This window comes from Gigantopelta aegis, chromosome 12 (assembly GCF_016097555.1).
Source record: "Gigantopelta aegis isolate Gae_Host chromosome 12, Gae_host_genome, whole genome shotgun sequence".
Lineage (NCBI taxonomy): Eukaryota > Metazoa > Mollusca > Gastropoda > Neomphalida > Peltospiridae > Gigantopelta > Gigantopelta aegis.
The window spans coordinates 35,639,099-35,666,549 of record NC_054710.1 but is presented as its reverse complement, the minus strand read 5'-3'; the positions used below and the strand labels follow the sequence as shown (position 1 = coordinate 35,666,549).

Here is a 27,451-nt window from a genome sequence, read left to right as displayed (position 1 = left end):
TGCGTTTTGAGATAAAAGCATAGTTTAAATATATATGAGTGGGCCCTACATAGCTTTAAACAGTGTAACGACTGTGCGTTTTGAGATAAAAGCATAGTTTAAATATATATGAGTGGGCCCTACATAGCTTTAAACAGTGTAACGACTGTGCGTTTTGAGATAAAAGCATAGTTTAAATATATATGAGTGGGCCCTACATAGCTTTAAACAGTGTAACGACTGTGCGTTTTGAGATAAAAGCATAGTTTAAATATATATGAGTGGGCCCTACATAGCTTTAAACAGTGTAACGACTGTGCGTTTTGAGATAAAAGCATAGTTTAAATATATATGAGTGGGCCCTACATAGCTTTAAACAGTGTAACGACTGTGCGTTTTGAGATAAAAGCATAGTTTAAATATATTAGTGGGCCCTACATAGCTTTAAACAGTGTAACGACTGTGCGTTTTGAGATAAAAGCATAGTTTAAATATATTAGTGGGCCCTACATAGCTTTAAACAGTGTAACGACTGTGCGTTTTGAGATAAAAGCATAGTTTAAATATATTAGTGGGCCCTACATAGCTTTAAACAGTGTAACGACTGTGCGTTTTGAGATAAAAGCATAGTTTAAATATATATGAGTGGGCCCTACATAGCTTTAAACAGTGTAACGACTGTGCGTTTTGAGATAAAAGCATAGTTTAAATATATATGAGTGGGCCCTACATAGCTTTAAACAGTGTAACGACTGTGCGTTTTGAGATAAAAGCATAGTTTAAATATATATGAGTGGGCCCTACATAGCTTTAAACAGTGTAACGACTGTGCGTTTTGAGATAAAAGTTTATGTTTATTTCGTGGGAGTTTGAATTCATAATCTTTTCTAGTTTGTGTTTCAGTTCTTCGCTCATATCATTTCACCTTCATTCTTTTAGCCACTGCATTTCATTTCAACTTATTTTCGTGCTTATATCCAATTAAGGTTCAAACACGCTGTCCTGGGCACATACCTCAGCTATCTGGGCTGTCTGTCCAGGACAGTGGGTTAGTTGTTAGTGGTTAGTGGAAGAGAGAGGGTGTATTGGTTATCACCTACTCATGGACACCGTTAAAATTCGATCCTGGTGGAAGCCGGCACCTCAAGCGAACCCCCAACCGACCAGCGTTATGTCGGATAACTTATGTATACAGCCATGTAGGCCATTGCTATTTAAGTCGGTACATATAATTATGTTGTAATGTATATACTGATTTGTTCTTTTTTATACTATGCCATTAAATGAATTCTAACATTAATACATTAAACCGTGGTGGTATCTTACTAATATTTATTTCAATAATTATATGTCTGGGTGTCTTTAAATTAAGTTCTATAATTATGTTTGATTTATATTCAGTTGTATACATGTACTTAGATATGTTTCATGAATACAGTTAAAAAGTTTGTTTAATTATAACGACACCACTAGAGCACATTGAGTTATATAATCATCGGCTATTGAGCACTGTAATATATTGTGGTATTTTAACATACAATGTAGAGAGATATGCTTGATTTTCCTATTGAGTACTGTAAGGGATTGTGTATTTTACCATCTGTAATGACATGTTTGATTTATATACGGCACTGTAATATATTGTGTATTTAGCGCTGTAATGATATGTTTGATTTATATTGAGTACTGTAATATATTGTGTATTTTAAATTCTGTAATGATATGTTTGATTTATATTAGCACTTTGCCACTGGTTGTCCCGCCCCTTGATGTATTCTGTTAATTATATGTTTGTTTATATTGACCACTGTAATATATTGTGTTAAATTCTGTAATGACATGTTTGGCTTATATGGATGTCAATACATATTTATTGGTAATTCTGACACGTAGTCTGTCAATGAAAACCCGCTACATTTTCTGTTAATAATTATATTTTGGTTTTTATATTCACCTTCTATAATTATTTATTTTGTTTAAATTCAATTCTATGATTAAATGTTTCCTTTATATTCAGTCCCAGTTTAGTCTACCCAGACAGACATTTGACTAGAAACAGGTATTGACATACGCGCATTAATCCTCACCTGCCACATCAGAAAAGGTTTGACATACTAAATATTAATTTCTATAATTATATATCCGTTTGATATTCACATTAAATACATTTAATTTTAAATTGTCTTTAAATCGAATATTATTTCCTTTGGTATTAATGATTTCCCCTTTTTTTATTTCTTAATTATTATTTTGAAAGGAAAGTTGTATCCATGTCGTGGACACAACTTGGCAAATGCTTACCAAACGCATAGGCCTCAGTTGTATGATGGGTGTTTTATCAGCCTTAAAGAGACATACTCTAGTTTTTAAACACTAGCGTATTTTGGACTATTAGAGCTGTTTTTGATAATTGAAATGAGATGTTATTTAGATTTTTTGTTCTGCGGATGATCAATTTCCGTACATCTGAGGTGTTCTGGTCATCCTGGTGTTTCTGGCTGGAACGAGAAATAGCCCATTGGGCCCACCGACGGGAATCGATCCCACACCGACAGCGCATTGAGCGAGCGCTTTACCACTGGGCTACGTCCCGCACTGGTATCAAAGGCCGTGGTATGTACTATCCTGTCTGTGGGATGGTGCATATAAAAGATCCCTTGCTGCTAATCGAAAGGAGTAGCCCATGAAGTGGCGACAGCGGGTTTTCTCTTTCAATATCTGTGCAGTACTTAACCATATGTCCGGCGCCATATAACGGTTAATAAAATGTGTTGAGTGCGTCGTTAAAAACCCATTTCCTTCCCTCCTTCCTTCTAACATTGAACTACATCCCGCCACCAACAACACTGAAGACAGTCAAACTAACATCAACAGTGACGACTACAACAACAGCGACAACATCACAACAACAATAACAACATCAACAACAACAGCAGCAATAACAACAACAACAACTAAAACAACAATAACATCAACAATAACAACAACATCAACAACAATTTCATTTCAACTTATTTTCGTGCTTATATGCAATTAAGGTTCAAGCACGCTGTCCTTGGCACACACCTCAGCTATCTGGGCTGTCTGTCCAGAACAGTGGGTCAGTTGTTTAGTGAAAGAGAAGAGGGTGTAGCCCTTAAGAACTCACACTGGGTTGGAGCCGCTACCAGGTTGCGAACCCTGTACCTACCAGCCTGTAGTCCGATGGCTTAAATACAACATAACAACAACAATAACAAGATCAACAATATAACAACATCAACACCAATAGCAACATCAACAACAATAGCAACACCACTAACAATAACAACATCAACACCAATAGCACGAATAACAACATGACCAACAACAATAACAACAATAATAAAAACATCATCAACAACTTCAACAATAACAACATCAACAATATCGACATCAACATCAACAACGACTGTCACAACAACAACATCATGAACTACAACAACAACACACAACAATAGACAGTGGTTGAAATTTAATTTTTTTACCACTGTCCCAAAGGAATAGTTAATTTCGGAAATTATTAATATACCACTAGTTTTCCTGACTGTGCTACGTCGCCCTGTACAACATTGCGTAACGAACAATTGTTTATATACCAGTCTATGCATTACTGCGTACTAGCTGGAATTACAAACGAACTCACTCCAAACATCAGTCTCGATCAAAAAGACGTTTATTTTGTACCGGTAAGTGTACGAGAAAGGTCTTAGTAGCGCGAGGATTTGTTCTGCAGAAAAATGTAGCTGAAAAAAAAAGCGTAATCGGAATAGTCGCAGGCGATTTTCGGTATTCCGTGCTTTATTTTCACTTTCATAACGTAATATTGGAAGAATTGTTTTACTATTCCGTTTCAAAATTTACTATTTGCGGAATAGCGAAATAGCGTAAAATTCGACCCCTGATAGAGGATGATGATTAAAACAAAGCTACCAAAATAACCTCATCATGGCTCATGCACTAAACCCTTCCGGGGATTATTATTATATGTGCGTTCGGGGTTGGAGGTGGGATGGAGGGTTGTGTTTGTATGAAGGGTATGTGGAGGTGGGTGGGTTACGGCTGGAGGTAGCGGTGGCGGTGTCTGTTACCCGTCTTATTTGATTATTATACTATTATTCTGATAATATTGAGTCAGACACCAGGTCAGCCTATACCACGGCCTTTGATGTACCAGTCGTGGTTATTAGTGTAATGTGTGTGTGTGTGTCTGTCTGTGTGTGTCTGTGTGTGTTTGTGTGTGTGTGTGTGTGTGTGTGTGTGTGTGTGTGTGTGTCTGTGTGTGTGTGTGTGTGTGCATGTGTGTGTGTGTGCATGTGTGTGACACGGCTGAAGGTAGCGGTGTTGCCTGTTACTCATCATATTTGGTTGCTAGGGTAATAGTTTACTGGTAATATTTAGTCGTACACCAAGACAGTACATACCAATTCCTTTGATGTACCAGTCGTGGATACTGGTTTGGTAAAGAAAAGAAAAATTAATTAAAAGAAAAAGAAACCAGTTCGTAAAGGGCGATCGATCCTACGACTCATGGAACGTGATGCGAGCGCAGTGACGTCACGTCCTACCGACAAGGAAGTAAAACGTGAGTACATTGTGTACAGGTGCTATTTTTAGATCTCGTCGTAAGACACGCCTGAATTATTACCAAGGTCTCCCGGGTGTACACAGTTTAAAGTTAGGTCACCCGTTGATTATATCTAGCAGGATTCGTCGATCACTTTAAACAATCATATTAACACAATGACAAACTGGAGTCAACTTTTGATGTTAATGTATATTAACGGATGTTATTTGTCATCAGGTAAGTGTGAAATTCGTACTTTAGAGGTAAATTGCTAGTGTTATGTTTAAAGTGCGTTTCACCTGTCGACATACCTTCCCTGTTACTAGCTTATACGTGCATGTTGTACATATAGGCCTAAAGGTGTGTTTTGAATTATTAGTGTGTCCCGACAAATGTCCCGTATATAAAATGTAACCCCAAACATTATCTGCATATACAAAATATGCCCGTATGAACGATATCTTAAGTGGGGGAGGTAGTCTTTAATAAGGAGGGCACAGTCTGAACTGAGAAGAAGGAGGGAGGGGGAGGGCATTAGTCATATTTTTATTTATATAGAATACGACACACACACACACACACGCGCGCGCCACGAATGTGGGTGGTGGTGGCAGTGGTAGTAGTAGTGTTCGCGCAGGCACCGCCGGTTCCTACGGGCCTGTATATCCATTTAAGGTCCAGTGCAGACGTGTGTGTGCGTGTGTGCGTGTGTCTGCGTGTGTGGTAAGGGTTACAAGGTTTTGCCTGTTTTGATCCTTTTGGTGTACCGTTCAACCTACACTTCAGCTATCTCTATCTGCGTACGGAATCCGAATTTTGCATAGGGGTGGATGGCATTCACATTTGTGTTTTTAAATAAGGGCATTTAAAAAGTACACGGGGCGGAATGTAGCCCAGTGGTGAAGCGCTAACTTATATATATATACTTAAATCCAAAAGAAACGCGAATACGTAGATTGGAGGTTTTGAGTGCACTCATTGAAATACGTCCCAAAGTTCTTAAAATAATCGTTTCTATGAAAAACTTAAACAATTCGTAAAGATGAGATTTCATGTTATTGACATGTTAAAAATCGAGGTCGCATTGTCATTTGAAATGTCAAGGCCATGGCGCTTCTTCAATGGCGTCACATGCCACTCAAACATGTCCACTAATAGCGGGTGTGTCCGCCATTGCTGGCCATGACCGCCGCACACCTCCTACCCATGGAGAGGAAGAGGTTCCTGATGAAGGCCCTGGGCACGTTGTTGTAGGTGTCCACGACGGCCTGGCGGAGCTGCTGCTGTGTCACCACGGGAGCAGGGCGTTGGTTCATCATGCGCTGAACCTCGTCCCACAAGTGCTCGATGGGGTTCAGATCCGGGCTTAAAGCTGGCCAGTCCATTGTGATGATGTTGTGCTGTGCCAGGAATGCCTGGGTGGCCCGTGCCGTGTGTGGCCTGGCGTTGTCGTGCTGGTAAACCATCTGACGGTGACCCGCGAAAAAAGGCACCACCACAGGCGTGAGCACTTCGTCGATGTAGCGCTGTGCTGTGACGCCCCTGCCGCGTCCTCGGCCGTTGTTGTCGAAGATGACAGGTTGTACACGACGTCCCCAGGATATGGCACCCCACAGCATGACGGAAGGCCCTCCCCAACGGTCCCTCTCCATAACACACGCATCTGTGAAGCGCTCACCTCGACGCCTCCACACCCTCATACGACCGTCGGCCCTATCTAAGCAGTAGCGGCTTTCGTCGGAGAAGACGATGTTCTGCCACTGTCGGTTCCGCCACTGTCGATGCAGAACAGCCCAGTTGTGTCGTGCAAGGCGGTGTCGCTGTGTGAGACGTTGTCCAATGTACGGTCGACGACAGTTCAGATGGATGGCGATCAGACGACGTCGTACCGTGGTGTAGGAAACGGGGCGGTTGTGGGTTCCCACTGTCTGCCGGGCTGTTGTGGTGGCTGGTACGAACCGATCACGCATGTGAGTTCGGACGATGTAACGGTCCTGGCGCTGTGACGTCACTCTGGGACGGCCGCTACGTGGACGGTCGACGACGTTGTTGTTCTGTAGAAATCGGTCTATGAGACGGTAGATTGTCGAGACATGGACACCGAAAGCACGTGCAACCTGCCTGGCATCCATTCCGGCCTCCAAATTCCCCAAAGCTCTATGTCTGGAATCAGCGTTAAGTCGTGGCATCGTTGTATCGCTACTCGTAAAATGAGTTGAACATTGCTGTCTGGCGTTTCTTTTATACCCAGGCCTGGTAGTGTTTCACGTGCAATTCGCATCTTTCATGATCCACCCGTTTTGCATTCCAGATCGATTTTGGTCGTCAATTTCAGCACGTGCGTGACGTCACACTGTACTCGTTTTTTTCATGCGTTATGTGGAATTGGATACGCTGACAAGATGGCTATTGGTCAACTTAATCGATTTGTACATAGTTTATTCAAATGTGGGTTTTTTAATATTTTAAAATTTTCGCGTTTCTTTTGGAGTTAAGTATATATATCTTATAGGCGTACGGGATCCCAGCTTTGTAATGGGGCAGGCTGATTTTTAAACGAAAATGCCAGAATCTAGATGACATCATTTATTCACATTTATTCTACTGCCAAATAGCCATATACTAGTTACAAACGAATCACTGCGTATTGTTACATGGATTACAACTAATATTGTGGGTAGAATTATGACCCCCCCCCCCCCCCCCCCCCCGGTGAACTGATTTCAGATCATCTCATTTTGCTCCAGCCCTCGGAGACGCATTTGCTCCCCCACCCCCACTATCCCCTGTCTCGTATGCTTATGATATACACTGATCTACGAAAGTAGTACGTCACATGTTCGTATTTTAAGTGGGGGTGGGGGGTGGGGGGGGGGGGTGGGGTGGGGTGGGGGGTACAGTCTGAACTGAGGGAAGGGGGAACATTAATATGTGGTGATGGTGGTGGGGTGGGGTGTATGTGTGTGTGGGTGTTTACGCAGACATCGCCGGTTCCTACGGACCTGTATATCCATTTAAGATTCAGTGCAGACGTGTGTGTGTGCGTGCGTGTGTGTGTGTGCGCGCGTGTGTGTGTTAAGGGCTACAAGGTTTTGTCTGTTTTGATTTTTTGGCGTACCGTTCAACCTACAGGTCAGGTCAGGTCATAGGGCTTTACGTGCACATTCAGAGCAAGCTATCTCTTTATAGTGGACCAACCAACCACCTGAAAATCGTCTAGAAATATAATTGATGGCATTTTAATGTTAATAAAAGTCTTCCAGGCTAAATATATTCTACGAAGCTTACTGATCAACCTAGGGGTGGATGACATTCGCAACTGCGTACGGAATCCCAATTTTACAATGGGGCAGGCCCGAATTAAACGAAAATGCTAGAATCTAGATAGCAACGTTTATCCATATTTGTTCTACTGCCAAACAGCTATATACTATTATCCTGTTCAATTATTTAGACCCAAAGGTTTTTGCAAATGTTACGTTTATTTCCTATTCGATATTTGTTTTCTTTGCATTTACATGAAAACAAACCCAAACCCCGACAGGTTTTATATACAAATCATCATATAAAATGCACGAAGTTGACTTAATTCCACTTTTTAAAAATCTCTGTGTGTTCGGAATGCACGTTATTTCTCCTATAAATAACTAAGGTCATTTGCATATCAAAAGCATCATTCTATAATGCGTTTCAAACTAATGTTCGGTTCTGTCGTCCTATCCGCACAAATCGTAGTATGACCTATATTTAAGAAAATATCTGTAAACATGAAGCAGGCGCGGATTCAGGTGGGGAGTTCAAGTGACAAAACCTCAGTTTGAAAAAAAAATATGTATCAAATATTATAATTATATTGTGGAATACACAAGCGCGCGCGCTGAAGGGAGAGACAGACAAACAGAGAGAGAGAGAGAGAGAGAGAGAGAGAGAGAGAGAGAGAGAGAGAGAGAGAGAGAGAGAGAGAGAGAGAGAGAGATGTGATTTATGTAACAACGCACTCAACATATTTTAATCTATGGTTATATGGTTATAGGGAGAGAGAGAGAGAGAGAAGAATATGGTATGCATGCGATTGGTGGAGGTGTGACCCTCTGCACAACCCCAACCCCACTTAAGGCTTCTTTTGTATATGGAGCGGGACGTAGCTCAGAGGTAAAGCGTTCGCTCATGGTAGGTCGACTGATCGATCCCACATGGTGGACCCATTGGGTTGTGTCTAGTTCCAGCCTGTGCACCACAACTGATGTATAAAGGCTGTGGTATGTGCTATCCTGTCTATGGGATGGTGCATATAAAACGTCCCTTATTGCTTATCAAAATTGCTTATCGGAAACAGTGGGCCATGTGGCGGTAGCGAGTTTCTTTCTCACTGTCATAATGGTCCTTAACCGTTTTGTCTGACGCCACATAAACGTAAATCAAATGCGTTGAGTGTGTCGTTAAACAAACATTTCTCTCGTATGTATGTGTAGTCTATATGCATTTCTAGTCGATTAGTGTATAGGTTGTTAGGTTGTTTGATAGTGAATGATATGGAAATAAATTGTTTTTGGTGTTAAATAGTTCATGCATACATTAAAGTAATACTCCTGATGGGTATGGAGAAATAACTTAATCAGTCGACGAACTCATTTCTTCATCACTATCTTCGTTATGGGGGACTATCACAGGGGGTATTTTATTTCTTATAAAAACTATTTTGTTTTCTAAAATCTTCTTCGATCTTTATTACATGTTTAACTGCGTCAGAGAAGTGTGTAGGTGTGACAGAGTTCAATGCATGTGCAAGTTCTCTCCGCACCGTGGTCATTTTACCATCATTATGACGAGCTATGTGCCCTTTGAATTGACTCCAGATCAGTTCTATCGGATTGAGTTCAGAATGTCTTGGCGGCAGTCTTAGACACAAGTGCCCATGGCGTTCAGCAATATCATCAGTAACAAATTGCTTTGCACATTTGTTACTTTTCACAAGTTCATAAAAAACTGGCTTTGTCATGTTACTCTCAAAAGGTATATTTTTGTTTCGTAGCCACGACTGAATTTCTTCCTTTTTAGCGTTTAGTGCAGGACATCGTGTAATCTCAGTTAATTTGTTGTGGTAGCTTGCGTTATCCATGACGATAACAGAAGGTTCTGGTAGAGAAGGCATAAGTTGTTCTTCAAACCATTTGATGAAATTTTCATGATTCATCTCACCATGATAGTCTCCGTCTGTTTTTTTTAGCCTCAAAAATCAATTCACAGCCATCTATCAATCCATATTTATCACAGCCAGCATGACAAATAAGTCTTTTTCCCTTCCCAGTCACCGAACAGAGTTTAGGAACTCGATCAGCAGCGTCTGATTTCGGCAGGTGATTGGCGGTACTTGTGCCCGGGTGGATCTGTCCAGTGGTGGGATGTTGTGTGGTTGACATTCACCCAGGTCTCATCTTGATACACTATTAAATACCCCTGTTCTCGTAAACTGGATATTTCATGGAGATAGGACAGTCTCCTGTCTGATATATTGGCGTCCTCAAAAATCACTTTTCCGGTTGTAGACATATGTTGGTATTTAAAATCGAGGTCATGGAGTGTTCTTCGTAAAGTTGATATGGATATGTTGATTCCACATTCCTCCCTTAAAGCCACGTTAATCTTATGTAATGTAGGTAATTCGCCCTCTCTATAAAATCTGTATACTCGTCGTCTAATAACATCTTTATCAAATAAATCTATGAGTTTTCGGTAGTGTTTTTTAACAGTGATTTCTGTGCTCGGATTCGTAGAGCTTAGATTTTTCACAGTTCTTTTTACTGTTGAAACCGAAACTTTAAGTGCAGCGGCAACTCGATCGACAATTCGATAAGAAGCATACCTAGGTCTACCGCGCTGATATTCATCTTCAAAATAATCGAAAACGTTCTTAATACACGATTTTACATCAACTGAAGTGTTTTTCGATTTACCCATATTTTTCCTCAAATAACAATAACAAGAATGTCGACTAATACATTTTCAATGAATTTATATACCCTACCTAACTTGTATTTTACGTGGTTTACACATTGCTACAATAGCACGTGCAGTCATAGATCGAAATAATGATGTTATTGACCAAGCAATGCTATCGTATTTTGGACATTCAGGGCTGTGTATGCGGGATGAAAAAGTGGTTGAACCCATACGAGTCCGAACAATAGCCCTTTGGTTTTTCGCATTACAAATGTAACACCCCACCCCCAAACCCCAGCCCCTAGCACCACCATAAATACTATATATATATATATATATATATATATATATATATATATATATATATATATATATATATATATACGTATGAGTTCCCTATTTAGAGGCAAATTAAATAACATTTTTATTATTATTTGATGTTGGTGGCCTTTGACATTTTATCCCCCTCCCCCCCGGTCTTCTGGGTCCGGACCTGCATTAAATTTATTTTTAAATTTGGAAAGCACATTCCGGCGGTGTGTGAGGTGATTTGTGTTTATTACTGTGCTACACCTCAGTTGTGTTAGGTTAGGTATGGTATGCTAATATAGAATTGATATAATAAAATAAAAATACATAATACATGAGCTAAATTGATTAAATATAATGCACCTACAAGAAAGGGTTACATGTTCTGTTTGTTTACATCTATGTTTAACGGAAAGATTAGACAATGCTGTTACACAATGCAAAACAATAATAACCTTGATTTAGTGAAACAAGCTATAATGGCCTTCACGTAGCCTCAGATCCCAATCTTTTGATATGCAAATGACCTTAGTTATTTATAGGAGAAATAACGTGCATTCCGAACACACAGAGATTTTTAAAAAGTGGAATTAAGTCAACTTCGTGCATTTTATATGATGATTTGTATATAAAACCTGTCGGGGTTTGGGTTTGTTTTCATGTAAATGCAAAGAAAACAAATATCGAATAGGAAATAAACGTAACATTTGCAAAAAACTTTGGGTCTAAATAATTGAACAGGATAATAGTTGCAAACGAATCACTACGTATGTTTACTTGGATTTCAACTAATATGAAAAAAACATGCTGAAAAGTGTTCAGGTCATCTCAATTTGGTTGAATATCTCTAACGTTTTTTGACCGAATTTAAAGTTGTGCTCCAACACTGGGAGACGCAGTTGCTCCCCCCCCCCCCCCCCCCCCCCCCCCCCCCCCATCCCCTGTCTCGGACGCATATAATATATACTCATCGGCGAAAGTAGAACATCATATGTACGGTTACAATATGTTCGATTTCAAACATTTGAATATATGACTCGGACAATGTGAGAAAATTCATTTGTTTCACACACATCATCTGTGGAGCTCACGGGATGTTTCCTCACTTTGACCAGGGGGATAGAACCATTATAAGTAACATTTGGGACGTTGCAAGCCAGAGGGTAAAACGGGAATGGCGCCATACCCAAATATTTTTGCAGATTTTGTTTTTAAGTTAACGTTTTGACAAAATTAATAACTCTTAACATTACTGTATGATTTTTTTAACCCTAACCCTAAACTTAACCCATTTTCTTTCTGGGGAGGCCACCATACCCACTGTTGACTGTGGCTGCATTAAATTCCATATCGCCATACCCAAAAAATTATTTCTGGCAGAAACACTATAGATGGAATGAACAAGGTGGTTGATAATAAAAAAAGGCCATTGGAATTTGGGTCAATATCCCGAGGAAAGCTGCTCGTAGATCTGTTTTAGTTCTTTGCCTTTGGTGGACTTCATTGAGTCTTCTTAGGACCTCGTCCCACAAGTACTCTAATAGCGTTACTGATACTGTGCTGCTGGAGAAAGTGCCTAGTGGCTTTGGCAGTTGTGGCACGGACGTTGTCCTACTGGAACATCTTATTCTGGTGACAGGAAAAATAAGAAACAAAGTGAAGTCTAAGGATTTGATCGATATATTTGGAGAGATGTGACACTATTATCTCTGTCTGGTGCCATATTCTAAAAGATCGCAGGTCCATCTTTGTAGCTGATCCTGATTCCTCCCCAAAACATGATGCTTTGCCCATCATAATGGTCTATCTCCATACACAGATCTATGTAACATTTGTCAATTCTTCGCCAGACCCTTATCTGCAGTGGCAACACAGTACCGACTTTCGTCTGAAAAGAGGATGGTTATCTATCCACTGCTGATGGCGCCAGTGTTGTCTAGATGTGTTGGCTAGCTGTGGCCCATTCCAATTGCCCCAACCGGTGAAGGGTTGTAAGAATAGGGATCCAGTGTTGGCTAGATGTGTTGGCTAGCTGTGGCCCATTCCAATCGCCCCAACCGGTGAAGGGTTGTAAGAATAGGGATCCAGTGTTGGCTAGATGTGTTGGCTAGCTGTGACCCATTCCAATCGCCCCAACCGGTGAAGGGTTGTAAGAATAGGGATCCAGTGTTGGCTAGATGTGGCCCATTCCAGTCGCCCCAACCGGTGAAGGGTTGTAAGAATAGGTATCCAGTGTTGGCTAGACGTTTTGGCAAGCTGTGACCCATTCCAATCGCCCCAACTGGTGAAGGGTTGTAAGAATAGGTATCCAGTGTTGGCTAGATGTGTTGGCTAGCTGTGGCCCATTCCAATCGCCCCAACCAGTGAAGGGTTGTAAGAATAGGTATCCAGTGTTGGCTAGATGTGTTGGCTAGCTGCGGCCCATTCCAATCGCCCCAACCGGTGAAGGGTTGTAAGAATAGGGATCCAGTGTTGGCTAGATGTGTTGGCTAGCTGTGGCCCATTCCAATCGCCCCAACCGGTGAAGGGTTGTAAGAATAGGGATCCAGTGTTGGTTAGATGTGTTAGCTAGCTGTGACCCATTCCAATCGCCCCAACCGGTGAAGGGTTGTAAGAATAGGGATCCAGTGTTGGCTAGATGTGTAGGCTAGCTGTGGCCATTCCAATCGCCCCAACCGGTGAAGGGTTGTAAGAATAGGGATCCAGTGTTGGCTAGATGTGTTGGCTAGCTGTGGGCCATTCCAGTCGCCCCAACCAGTGAAGGGTTGTAAGAATAGGGATCCAGTGCTGTCTAGATGTGTTGGCTAGCTGTGGCCCATTCCAATCGCCCCAACCGGTGAAGGGTTGTAAGAATAGAGATCCAGTGTTGGCTAGCTGTGGCCCATTCCAATCGCCCCAACCGGTGAAGGGTTGTAAGAATAGGTATCCAGTGTTGGCTAGATGTGTTGGCTAGCTGTGGCCCATTCCAATCGCCCCAACCGGTGAAGGGTTGTAAGAATAGGGATCCAGTGTTGGCTAGCTGTGGCCCATTCCAATCGCCCCAACCGGTGAAGGGTTGTAAGAATAGGGATCCAGTGTTGGCTAGCTGTGGCCCATTCCAATTGCCCCAACTGGTGAAGGGTTGTAAGAATAGGGATCCGAGAAGGACGTTGATGTGAGAGGGACGGGATATAGCTCAATGGTAAAGCGCTCGCTTGATGCACAGTCGGTTTAGGGTCGATCCCCGTCGGTTGCCCCACTGAACTATTTCTCGTTCCAGACAGTGCTCCACAGCTGTTGTAACAAAGGCCATGGTATGTACTATCCTGTCTGTGCGATGATGCATATGCAAGATCCCTTGCTGCTAATTGAAAAGAGTAGCCCATGAAATGGCGACAGCGGGTTTCCTCTCTCAATATATGTGTGGTCCTCAACCATATGTCTGATGCCATAGAACCGTAAATAAAATGTGTTGAGTGCGTCGTTAAATAAAACATTCCTTCCTTTTCTTCTTTTATGTGGGAGGATGTTAGTAGTCAAGCGACGACGGAAAGTTGGCATTGTTGGGTCGTTGCTGGGTTCAAGTGGTTTGATGAGCTGTCTCAGACCAATCAGAATGCTCCAAGAATGCCCCAAGAACGCATTTATATTAATAAAACATTTCACACTTTCAAAATGAACATTGTTATACAAAGGTCCCATTTCCTCATCACACCTCTTCCCTCCTGATGATACTAACATCTTACATCCGTCCTTGCATGATCCTACATACCAAACCCTCCACCTGCCACCATTACTCTGTATTGGGTTCAATGAAGTGTTGAACACTTTACTAGTGTAAACCTTGCTAAACATTTGTTGCACTGGTGTCAAGAAATGAATGATTATATTTATATGTGAAGTAATTCATGGGTCTCTCAGTTTATTGCCGAAGACAATCATGTGGTATTGGTCAACCATCATGCATTGCAGATTAGGAAAATATCAAAATGTAGAAAAGTATTTAGGACCACAAAAACATAAGAAAACGATATATTACAAGCCATAATATAAGTAACGTTCTGATACTGTTCTTTCTCTCCATGTCTGGATTGCACACGTTAGTTAGGTTTTCAGGATAAAACGCTGTAATAATCAACAGTAAAACTCCAATGTACCTCATACATTCCAACATCGAGTGCTATACGGATATATTCACATTAACATTACACATGTTTTTCCTATACTTGTACTTACACATTTAAATAAAATACACTTTTAAATAAATCAACACTGTGTACACATTAATCTATTCAACAATAAATTTATCACCATACAAATGCTATAATTTGGTTAAATCTGTCAGTGGCTCTGCTACAGTTGAAAAATTAAGTATACATTTTTGATAATATCCTATACAACCTAGAAAAGACCTCATTTCATTCTTGTCTGTTGGTTTTGCCACAATAAAGATCTTTTCAACTTTACTTTCCCCAGACACAACTTCTCCTTTCTTAATCCCAAAATGTCCTAAATCTGGAGTCCAATGAAATAGGCATTTGGTTTCACTGTAAGGTTTCCTTTCATCAGTCGTCCCAAAACGGCTCTCTCGACTTCTAAGTGTTCGTCCCAGGTTTGTTTATAATCAAAATGTCGTCAATGTAGTTCACAACATGACGTAACGCACTAAGCAACTTCCTCATCATTCTTGTAAAAAACGCAGACACATTTACAATCCCAAATTGCATTGCTTTCCATCTAAATATTCCATGGGACGTTACAAGTGTTGTTAAGTCTCTGTACTCTTCGTCTATGGGTATTTGTCAATATCCTTTAGTACAATCAAGTTTGCTGAAAACCGTTGCTTTGGATAAGTTTGTAAAAAGATTCCTCAATATTCAAAATAGGTTCTGCATGAAATACTACAATTCTATTCAGTTTCCGATAGTCTATTTATATTTACCTTCCTTTTCTTTACCAGGACAACTGGACTAGCATAAGCAGAATTTAATAATTCGATCACATCCACCTCTAGCATCTGTTCCATCTCTTTTCTGACTACGTTTGTCAGACTATGAGGAGTAGGGTATGGCGCTGATCTAACAGGAACACGATGTGAACATGAGTTGTTAATTGTCTTTGTGTATAACTTCGCAAAATGAAGAGACTGTGTCCCTTTAATTGGTGTGTATAACTACAACACGTTGCACTGTGGTCGCAGTGGGGTATATTGTAAAATTGTTTAGCAGTTTTGTTTCAAAACATTTGACAGATGTTTCACCTTTACGACGAATTTCACATGGCTGATCCAGGCCTGGTGCAGTTTTCCATCACGACGGATCTAAGTGGTGTTTTAACTTTGTCATGTCTTCGTCAATAAGCACTTTATTTCCCAAGTGTGTCATAAAATGTTTAAGCTATGATTGTGAATTGAAAAAATACAACTCCACCGACATCTAGCCTGATATGCATTAAATCGCACAATCAAAGCTCTATTTTGTGTGCCAGGGAAAGAAAGAAAGAAAGAAAGAAATGTTTTATTTAACGACGCACTCAACACATTTTATTAACGGTTATATGGCGTCAGACAAATGGTTAAGGACCACACAGAGTTTTGAGAGGAAACCCGCTGTCGCCACTACATGGGCTACTCTTCCGAGTAGCAGCAAGGGATCTTTTATTTGTGCTTCCCACAGGCAGGATAGCACAAACCATGGCCTTTGTTGAACCAGTTATGGATCACTGGTCGGTGCAAGTGGTTTACACCTACCCATTGAGCTTTGCGGAGCACTCACTCAGTGTTTGGAGTCGGTATCTGGATTAAAAATCCCATGCGTCGACTGGGATTCGAACCCAGTACCTACCAGCCTATAGACCGATGGCCTACCACGATGCCACCGAGGCCGGTGTGTGCCAGGAAGTCCGAGCCGGTGGGATCAATCGATCTCCCCTCGATCCTTTTATCGTTTCTTCGGCCAGATCAAAGATAACGTCGTAGGTATTTTCTGAGGGTTTTTCTTAAGTACCAGTAATACGTAAGCTGAAACAGCGGATGCACTGTTCTAACTTGTTCACTTAACATTATAATGCTATGTTTTCCTTAATCACGCTTTGGTTTGTGGATTTTAACGTTTCAACGTCCTCTCTTTCATCTTCTCCAGAATTGAACGAATATTGGGCATTAACATATTCCACAGTTCCTTTGCGATGGCAAAAATATCTTCTTCTTTTTTTTAGCAAAAACATGGACAGTTTTTCAGATACTTGGGGAAGTTGAGAACGTTCTGGCACGTTATGGGTATCGGCATTTGGGTTCATAGTCGAAAGTGACTTACTACGTTTTTCTTCTGACTTAGTGAGAAGTGGACTAACGTCTATCCTCTTCTTTTGGGTACTGGCCATCATAATCAATATACAACAGTTAGTTCGACAGTTATTCAGTTCAGTATAACCATTTTGTAATTTTGGTAAGTGACGTCATAACACGACGTCGTTTCTCCAGTCCTAGCTCAGACTCTGCATTTGAAATATGACGTCATTTCGTCGTCTCCTTCTAGTGGTGGCTAACATTTTGAATTGGGTCTTGTTATTCATAAAGACAACAATCATAATAATATGAATACTAAAGAAATTATTACACCCGCGTGTGAGTGGTAGTGATTTTATGAAACTCGTGTCAGGATTCATGTATTACCCTCGCTCTCGCTCGGGCAATACAAAAATCGTGACACTCGTTTCGTAAAATCAGTATGACACAAGCTCGTTTCATTTTCTCTGCAGTCTAGTTATTATCTACAGATCATAGCAGATCGCTTAAACAAAAGAAAGAACCATACACTGAGCAATATTTGTCATTAAATATAGGCATAATATACAGTACAGAATTACCGTACGTTAAACGACTGAACATTAATCAATCACCGGTAATCTTAAATCATTATTTACAACTAACAACAAGTACACACATGGCGATATATAGTATAATAAAATAAAAGTAAGATACACTCAACATTATCCTCAGATGATACGGTTACCTAGACACTGAAATACCAGTATTTTTAGCTGTGGGCTTTAGGGCGGTAACACCAAAACCGTCAAAACGTCTACATGAAACAGTAAAATAAAACTAATACCATTCTAATTTATTATACACACATACACAATATTCACATACATTTCTAAAACAATCACTCATTTAATTATGTCTTGGCTATAGAAATATTCATTTGTTGCAATGTAATTCTAACACATTAATTCAGTTTATTCCTTTATCAAAGTAAATGTTAATTGAAGTAGTTATTTATTTAAACCTTATTTGTAATTTATAAACTGTACTTTATGTATGTTAGTAAAATAGTAAAGTGAATTAGAAAAGTAGAAATATAACTCACCAATTATCCCAGTGTTTGATTAAAGCAGATGAGTGCGTGGCCTGTGCAGCTCGTGACAGGTAAAGGAATGTCAGGTGAGTAACAATGAATAGCCACCAACTGGGTCAAACACAGCTGGCCAGTCTATTGGTTGATCGTCCCTGGTCAGAGGTCAGAGGTCAGAGGTTTAGACAGGTAAATGCATGTCCCTACAGCTCCTAGTCAAAGGTTTATGTGCATGTGTGTTGTGTATAATAATATAATTAAAACAATAAAACCCACATGGTTACACTAATATATAGCAAATACTTTTTATAAAACTCTGTGTTCGATGAAAAAACATTCTAGGACATACGACTGTCACACGGAAATACGGGAGATAACTCTCATGTCTTATGCATCCGGCAATTATGGCTTTGCAAATAAACTGACAAAGTTACTTCATGGATGTCCGATACCAATGAATACATCTAAGATGTTCTGAAAAGTCGTTAACCAATTTATTATTTAACTAATTCGTACTTTTTCGTAAAGAATATTTTAATCATTAAAGGGGCACTTACGACTACCGTAAGGTTGCTTTGTGGAACGGTTGTAAAGTTCACGGTGCCAGTTGTAAAATTCACCGTAAGTCACTACAATTAACCTTAGCTACAATTCTTTCGTGGAACGGGGCCCTGGAATTTAAGCGATACGAAAATTTAATTACCGGACTTTGTTTTTGTAATGCCGCAAGATATTGAGCTGACATTTTGTGTATAGCTTTATCATGTACTATTACAGATCTTGCATGACAAGTTACCCTCTAGATTATGTGTATAATAATGAATAGGTAGTGTAGATTATACATATAATAATGAATTGGTTGTGTAGATTATACATATAATAATGAATGGGTTGTGCATATTACATATAATGAACGCAGAGTATAGATTATATGAATAATAATGAACGGGGACTGCAGATTATGTGTATAACAATGAATGTGGGGTATATATTATAATAAAATAATGAATGGAGACTGCACATTATATGTGTAGTAATGTATGGGTAGTACAGATGGTGTGTATAGTAATGCATAAGTAGTGTAAGATATATGTATAATAATGAATGTGTGTGTATCGTATTGTAATTTATGGGTATTATAAAATATATGTCTAATTATTAGACTAATAATGAACATAGAGTAGATTATGTGTATAGTAATGAGTGGAGAGTGCAGATTATGTGTATAGTAATGAATGGGAGTGTAGGCTATATGAATGTATAGTAATGAATGGGGAGTGCAGATTATGTGTATAGTAATGAATGGGGAGTGTATGCTATATGTATAATAATGAGTGGAGAGTGCAGATTATGTGTATAGTAATGAATGGGGAGTGTATTCTATATGTATAATAATGAGTGGAGAGTGCAGATTATGTGTATAGTAATGAATGGGGAGTGCAGATTATGTGTATAGTGATGAATGGGGAGTGCAGATTATGTGTATAGTAATGGATGGGGAGTGTATGCTATATGTATAGTAATGAGGGGAGAGTGCAGATTACGTGTATAGTAATGGATGGAAGTGTAGGTTATATGTATAGTAAAGCATTTTTAATATCCACCATCCCACAGACATGATGATAGCACATATCATGGCCGTTGATTTACGTCGTGATGTACTTGCGAGAACGAGAAATACCCGATAGGGTCCACCGACGCGGGTCGATCCTAGATCCATCTTCAATGGAACATCGTTTGCAATGTCGTCTAAAATTCGCTTTTCTTCCTTTGTCTTTCATATCGTCCATGTAACTTCCTTGTTATTTTATTTTTATAAAGATATTTAAACAAGCAGATTCTGGGATCCATCAACGTATAATTTTGACTGGGAAGTGCAAATCCAGGGGAGTGCAAATCATATGTGTTAAGTTTTAACGGCTCAATCGGCAGGTGTAATACCACTACACCGTCTTCTCTCTCACTAACCACTAACCCACTGTCCTGGATTGACAGCCCAGATAGCTGATGTGTGTTTCCAGGATAGCTTGGTTTGGTTTCTGTAACGACACCACTAAAGCACTTTGATTCTTTAATCATCAGCTATTGGATGTCAAACATTTGGTAATTTCGACATATAGTCATCAGAGGAAACCCGCTATATTTTGTTCTAATACAGCAAGGGATCTTTTATATGCACTTTCCCACAGACAGGATAGCACATACCACCGCCTTTGATATACCAGTCGTGGTGCACTGGCTGGAACAAGTAATATCCCAATGGGCGCACCGACGGGGATCGATCCCAAACCGACCACACATCAAGCGAGCGCTTTACCACGGGGCTACGTTTCGCCCCACCCAGGATAGCGTGCTTGAACCTTAATTGAATATAAACACGAAAATAAATTGAAATGGAATTAAATGAATGTTTATTCTACACAACGGGCACTTACCTTCAATTCTATTTATTCCATTTCACCTATCATAGGAACGTCAGGTACCAGGTTATGATTAATCACAACTGTGTCCAAGTATCGTCAGCTCTTTTCCTGACAAAATTGTTTTGACAATATTCGACCCAGCTGTCCACGGTTCCTTTTCCCTTGGCACGTACAATATCCTATTATTTCCCTGTCCTTGTTTATCTACAGTTCGATTTTGTTGTGGACAATACCTAGCTATATGACCTCGCTTATCACAAAAAACCCCAACCCAACAACGTTGTTGCTTACATTTGCTATCGTTATCCGACACAGTAATGCAACAGTACAAACTTAACGCACACAAACCTAATTGCAAATAAAACATAATACCTAATATGTGACAATGTTAAAATCTTGGTGACTATACTGCATGTATGCTAATTAGCATCTTTCTTTGTATCTGATTCAGGAAATGTTTTGGATATAATGGTGAGTGGTGCCATCTGAGCAATTAAGCGACTTCCAACAAATATATTTTACTTTGGTTGATTTCCTCTTCTCTGTAAATGCATGACGTGTTTGTTAGGGCCATTGTGTACAAACTGTTCCTAAATAACGTTCATTTCTGGTGTCTTGTGTAGAAATAAAAATTGAACTATACAAATCAAACAATTATTGCCAGTATAATTACCATTCCACATGTTCCACCAAATAACTTCAGTTCATCCCAAACTCAAAATCCCATTTCAAGGCTGTGACGTCAGTTTCACCTTTAAACTAGTCATCTTCTGACTGTCAACTCAAGGCCATAAAAGCAAAATAAAACCCATATGTCCACGCCAGTTCCTACATCTCAGGTACACGTTAACAAAACGTTTTCCATTACGTTCGAAGCCTGCAGCTAACCGGGTTCAACTAATAAAATAAGACAATCCGTACTGGATTTATGAAAGCAGCCAGCAATGGAACAATCGCAGCACGGATTGCACGTATGATTCGAAACGTCAAATTAAACAAAAAGGTATTATACTGTGCAGAAAAAGTAAAGCACCACTGTGAGTAAAACATATATACAAGTAAATTGACTTGTGACAAATTGATATTTATTTCACTCGGGACATAAAGATAAATGGAAGCTCATTTAATATGCTGTAAATACTTGTTTAGTTACAGTTGATGGTGCACAGCTGACAGTGACTCAAGGAGCTGATACCATGACAGTGACGTGCCGTCCTGGAACCAGCGTTAGCCAGATCGATTCATATAGTGTTATTACATTGCTAAGAGATGTGGGTAACAGTAGATTTACTAGAGCACCTGTGGCTATGGCAGCACCATCAAAAAACAATGGACAAGCCATTCTAACAGACACATCGTTAACACTGAGAGCCACAGTGACTGGGAAGGCAGATAACAATGACAAACGAGGATCTTTCGTACAGATTGTGTTGAGGAAGATATCATGCAGTGACTCGGGTCAGTACTTCTGCAGAATCAACTACTTAACAGTAGATGTGGAGCCTGGTAGCTCAGAAGACAGCAGAAACATTACTGTACAGAGTAAGTAAAGTTACCATTTGTTAGATTAATGTGTCTTCAAGATAGTGCAGGCACGGCGGAGCAGAGCTTGGGGAGGGAGGCGCCCAATAATTCAGAATCATAATTAAATAAATTATTGGTAGTAAATCTTATTATTGGTAGTAAACCCCCTAGAAACTCGAGCTCTTTACCCCCCCCCCCCCCCCCCCCCCATGTGTACTTGCTTGCGCCGTGGCTGTAGTATAGTAACCAATAATTGTGCTGGTTAGAAGTATCACAGTCCAAATTGTTGTCTCCATAAAATGTATAACACGTTGAAAAAACTCATATGTTAGACATCGTGTAGCCCTAGTTTAAAATGTCCCGAGGTGTCGTTAAACAAAGTATTCCTTTACCTTCCTACACTCCTCCATTATACAACTGGTTACGATGCACGTTCATTATACCTACGAACTAGCTATGATCTACGAATTAATTAAACACTTATGTCTGAACATTATTTTGTTACTATTTCTGTAATGCATTGGTTATCTGTGTGTCTCTAACGACGTCGTTAAACAAAACAATGTTTAATTTAACTTTTTAACTTTATCTTTATTTCTAAAAAAATATTCACTTGGTCGATGTTTTTCTGCTAAGGATCACACTGTTAGACCATGAGAGCGTCTTGTCCCTCCACCCCGACCCCCCCCTCTCCCCTCCCCCGAAAAACCCCCACCATAAAAAAAAGACAAACTAATCCCCCCAAAATATCCCAAACAAATAAAAAGAAAACAGACCACCTTAAACAACAACAACAACAACAACAACAACAACACACGACCAAAAGCTACTGGTGTGGAACAGGGTGTTTGACGGTACACATTCTTAATTAGTGTTAAATAGGCTTCTATTTTTCTGGCTGTCACTGGTGAAACGGTTTAGGTCCATGGCCCCGTTCCACAAAGTTATCTTAAGTGCACTAGGTAGTTATGCACTTAAGGTGATTTTACTTCAAAGATAGCTTCGTGAAACGGGGCCAAGATCTTAAAAATTATGCGAGACCTGCAAATTGACACTTTGTGTTTTTAGAATATTATTTATCTCATATTTCAGCTGACCCAGGTCCAGTCTCTATGTTTGTTACACCATGGAAGGAGGCCAGTCCATACTTCGTGAATGAAACTGTAGAATTTCAGTGTACTGGTGATGTTGGGAATCCACCACAGACCAGACAGTGGTCATGGCAGTGGCAGTACGCTGATGGTATGATGGATCTGTGGAGGTCTTACCCATATAATGACAGGATCACGGATGATCCAGTCACTACTGCAAACTGTACGAATCAGGGACGATCCACTGTAAGACATGTTGCGTCTGTGGATGACAATGGCCGGATGTTCCGGTGTCTTGTTAACAACAATGAACTGTACTCTGCCAACTTTACCATCTACACTGAAAGTAAGTGTGATATAAAATGTTCACGATAAGATAGGTACATTAAGTAATTTGTTCAAATGTTCCTTCAACTCGGTTTTGCTTAGCGATACGGCATTGATCATGATAATGGTTATGCTGTTCACACGTGATATAAATATGTAAATTTAAATGTTGTTGTGGTCTACACAGGCGCCTGGTGTAGCTGGGTGGTAAAGAGACAGCCCGAAGGACGATTGGTGGCAAAATCGTCACACTCTATGTACCATCCAGTGCCATTAGATACATGCAAGTCCGTGCTATCTACTGTCTATGGGTGCATATAAAAGATTACTTGCTGTTCTTTTTATAGTAGTAAACTATAAGGCGACATCATGTTTCTTCCACCTTCGACCAAAGATCGCAATAACCATATGTTAGGAACATAGACAACAACAAAAAAAGAAAAAAAGAAGAAAAAAAAGAAGAAGAAAAAGAAGAAGAAAAAAAAAGAAAGAAACAAAAAAGTAGTCTAAAATGAGCTGAGGTGATGATACTAATATTCCTTTCTGTTTGTCTCCTGTACACATGGAGCTGGAAGTACTCAGTGGTTAAGCGCTCGCCTCATGCGTGGTCTGTTTTGGATCGATCCCCATCGGCGGCCCAGGCCCATTGGGCTATTTCACGTTTCAGCCAGTACACCACCACTGGTATATCACAGGCCGTATCATGTGATATATTCTCTATAAGATGGTGCATATAAAAGATTATTATCCACATTGTTCAAGATATTCAGGGAAATATAACAGGTATGACCCACATCTGTCATAATGATTTCACGTGCACCACGAATGACGTAATTTTGGTGAAGTGACGTCGTAAATTGATGCGGCTTCCCATCTTAAACGCTATTTACGTCGTTTCGTCATCGCTTTTGACGTGGTCCTAGCTTGTGATTCATGAAAATAATATTTCGGATAATGTGGATAATAAAGAAATTATTACACTCACGCGTGGATCATACTGATTTTACCAAACTCGTGTCAGGATTCATGCATTATCCTCGCTCTCGCCCGGGTAATACAATAATCCTGACACGAGTTTCGTAAAATCAGTACGACACATAAGCTCGTATAATAATCTCTATTTATTACCCATATGGGCTCAAATATACGGGGTAATATTTTTTTCGATCTCTGCACAGTGTTCAGATTGCTTGCATAGCCACTGATTGGTTGTCTTAAAAATCACGACGTTTGGTTGGTTGCTTGCCACGACCGGAACTTCGTTGCATTGGTTCCATTGATGAGTCAGGTTACATATACGTAATACAATCTACAAAGATTTACAGAAAAAAGTTTGACTCATTTGTTTCATAAACACGAATTGATATATTTTCATAAACAGCAGCATCGTAAAATAATTATTTTCTAATGCAACCACAGTCGTATTATTTTGTAATGTAAAAAACATTTGGCTGCAAAACGAACGTCGTCATACCAGCCATCTTGGAAAATAGCCGCCATGCGAATCGCATGCAGTTTTGAAAGTGTCGTCAGGTGGTTTCATGATCCCCACACCATAACGAATACGTTTACCATATGAACTAATGTTACCCTGCCGGTACCGGTACCTCCCTATATTGGTCAGCCTGTTTCCAGGAATAATAAGTCAAAATTTCCAAATGTTTGACACCCAATTGCCGCCATTGAGCTAATTCTCGTTCCAGCCAGTGCTCAACAGCTGGAGTAACAAAGGCCGTGGTATGTACTATCTTGTCTGTGGGATGGTGCATATAAAAGATACCTTGCTGCTGTCGAAAAGAGTATCCCATGAAGTAGCGACAGCGGGTTTCCTCTCTCTATATCAGTGTGGTCCTTAACCACATGTCTGACGCCATATAACGGTAAATAAAATGTGTTGAGTGTGTCGTTAAATAAAACATTTCTTTCCTTCCCAGTTGCCGGTGATTAATAAATGAATGTGCTCAAATGTTTTACTTTTTAACTTGTAGAGATTTCTTCATTTTAATGTTTTGGATATTTGTTTCTTTCAGCGGATACAACAGTCCCATCGGGAGGGGTAACTAGTAAAGGTAGGTTTTTAACAAGAAATGTACTGTTGCATCCACCATTCAATTTTGCATGAATTTCAGTATAATTCCTATATAAGAAAATATGGTGTGGAAAATAGGACAATGTCGGAATAACTAAGTGACTGTTATTTCTAGGAAGTGAATTCGCTTCGAAACTTCCAAATTCGCGTAGGTCGACCAAGAATATTTTTAGTTATCGCCCCTAATGCCAGAGCATCGTCTCATTTTGCTGTTATATAAGTAACAGTATGTCACTTGCACGATCGCTATCATTTAGTACTAAAGTGAAATGTAACACCAAACCAATGGGTTATTTAAACATTAGAACTTTATATATACACTCAAACCTGTCTTAAGCGGTCACTCAAGTGAGTAGAGAAAAGTAACCGCTTACGTCAGGTGGCTGTTGATTACAGGTTGCCACATATACTGTCTTTAAAATGTATGTTGTGTTTTCTTTCTTTTACCATCTGTACTGCTAGTTAATGGATGGGATGCGAACTCTATTAACGTGCCCATATCCAGTAAAGGTTCAGACACGCGTATCCCGGGTTTAACCTCTGACCTCGCCAGTGACACATTCCGGGACGGGAGGAGAGAAGGGGAAGTTGGGATATTAGTGGGTCAATTTTGAAAGTTAGATATTAGAAACAAACAGGAAAAAAAGGAAATATTGGGTTTATTAAAATTGGATAAGCGTCATGAACATAATAATTAGGCTATTTAATAATTTATGTAATAAATTAGTTGGCGCTATATTTTAGTCGGGCTGGTCTAAACTATATAAAATAATTATCAATATGTATTTACTGTATATTTATAGTCCATGGGCCAGATACCGAAACCCTCCCCCCTCCCCGGGGATTTTTGCAGACAAGTATATTTAGATACCCCATGATATATTAATATCTGCTTGTCTGCAGCAAAAAGTTTGGTGGAATAAAATAATATCGCCATTTGAATGAGGGTACCATTGCATATTTTGTGTCCCAAAAATACTTTATGGAAAAATGAAATATAGTGATAAAGTTGTCATCCATATAAAGTTTTAACAGATATAAGTCCGTAATGGATGATATTCATCCTATACGAGATGTTAATATTAATAAACAAAATAACAATGCAATATGTGGTATAGATAATGATATACTCATCGGCAAAAGTTAAGCAATGCCTGAAATGTATTATTTTCTATATATCTAAGCATACTTTGGGCTGCTTGTACATTGAGGAAGCATTATTCAAATATGATTCAGTATATCTGCCACAACGAAACTAATTGAGGACCAATAGATATTTTAGCATTTAACTTTAAATATGGAGAAAATTACAATTCTTCGTTATTAAGATGTCAGCATTTGTAGCATGTTCTTAAACCTAATGATTTAAACAACACACACACACACACACACACACACACACACACACACACACACACACACACACACACACAGACACACATACATACATACATACATATATATGTATATATATATATATATATATATATATATATATATATATATATATAGAGAGAGAGAGAGAGAGAGAGAGAGAGAGAGAGAGAGCTCTGCCGATACAAATATCGATTAGCTAGACCTGCCAATTTGCATACCATTATTAACCTGGTTAATACACTAAATTATCATATGGGTTTATGATATATATATAACAAAGTGTTGAAATAGCCATGGTTTATAGGATGCACAAATATTCCTTTCGTTTCATCTCCGGTAAATATTTCCACATTTTAATGTTTTAAATATTTGTTTCTTTCAGCGGTTACAACAGTCGGACCGGGAGTGGTAACTTGTGAAGGTAGGTTTGTTTACCGTACGTAGAGGTGCATGAAGTCAGAGTTAGAGTTATT

General features: G+C 39.6%; 1 protein-coding gene across 1 annotated transcript in view; it reads left to right on the top strand.

Annotated features, from left to right (window-relative positions):
- Window positions 1-4,665: 4,665 nt before the first annotated feature.
- Window positions 4,666-27,451, top strand: part of LOC121386525 — a 35,805-nt gene continuing 13,019 nt past the window's right edge. Inside the window, exons 1-5 of the mRNA XM_041517461.1 lie at window positions 4,666-4,801; window positions 21,720-22,112; window positions 23,187-23,531; window positions 25,543-25,581; window positions 27,361-27,399. Coding sequence (XP_041373395.1) covers window positions 4,741-4,801; window positions 21,720-22,112; window positions 23,187-23,531; window positions 25,543-25,581; window positions 27,361-27,399 — 877 coding nt within the window. The 5' untranslated portion in view covers window positions 4,666-4,740. The remainder of the gene's footprint in view (window positions 4,802-21,719; window positions 22,113-23,186; window positions 23,532-25,542; window positions 25,582-27,360; window positions 27,400-27,451) is intronic.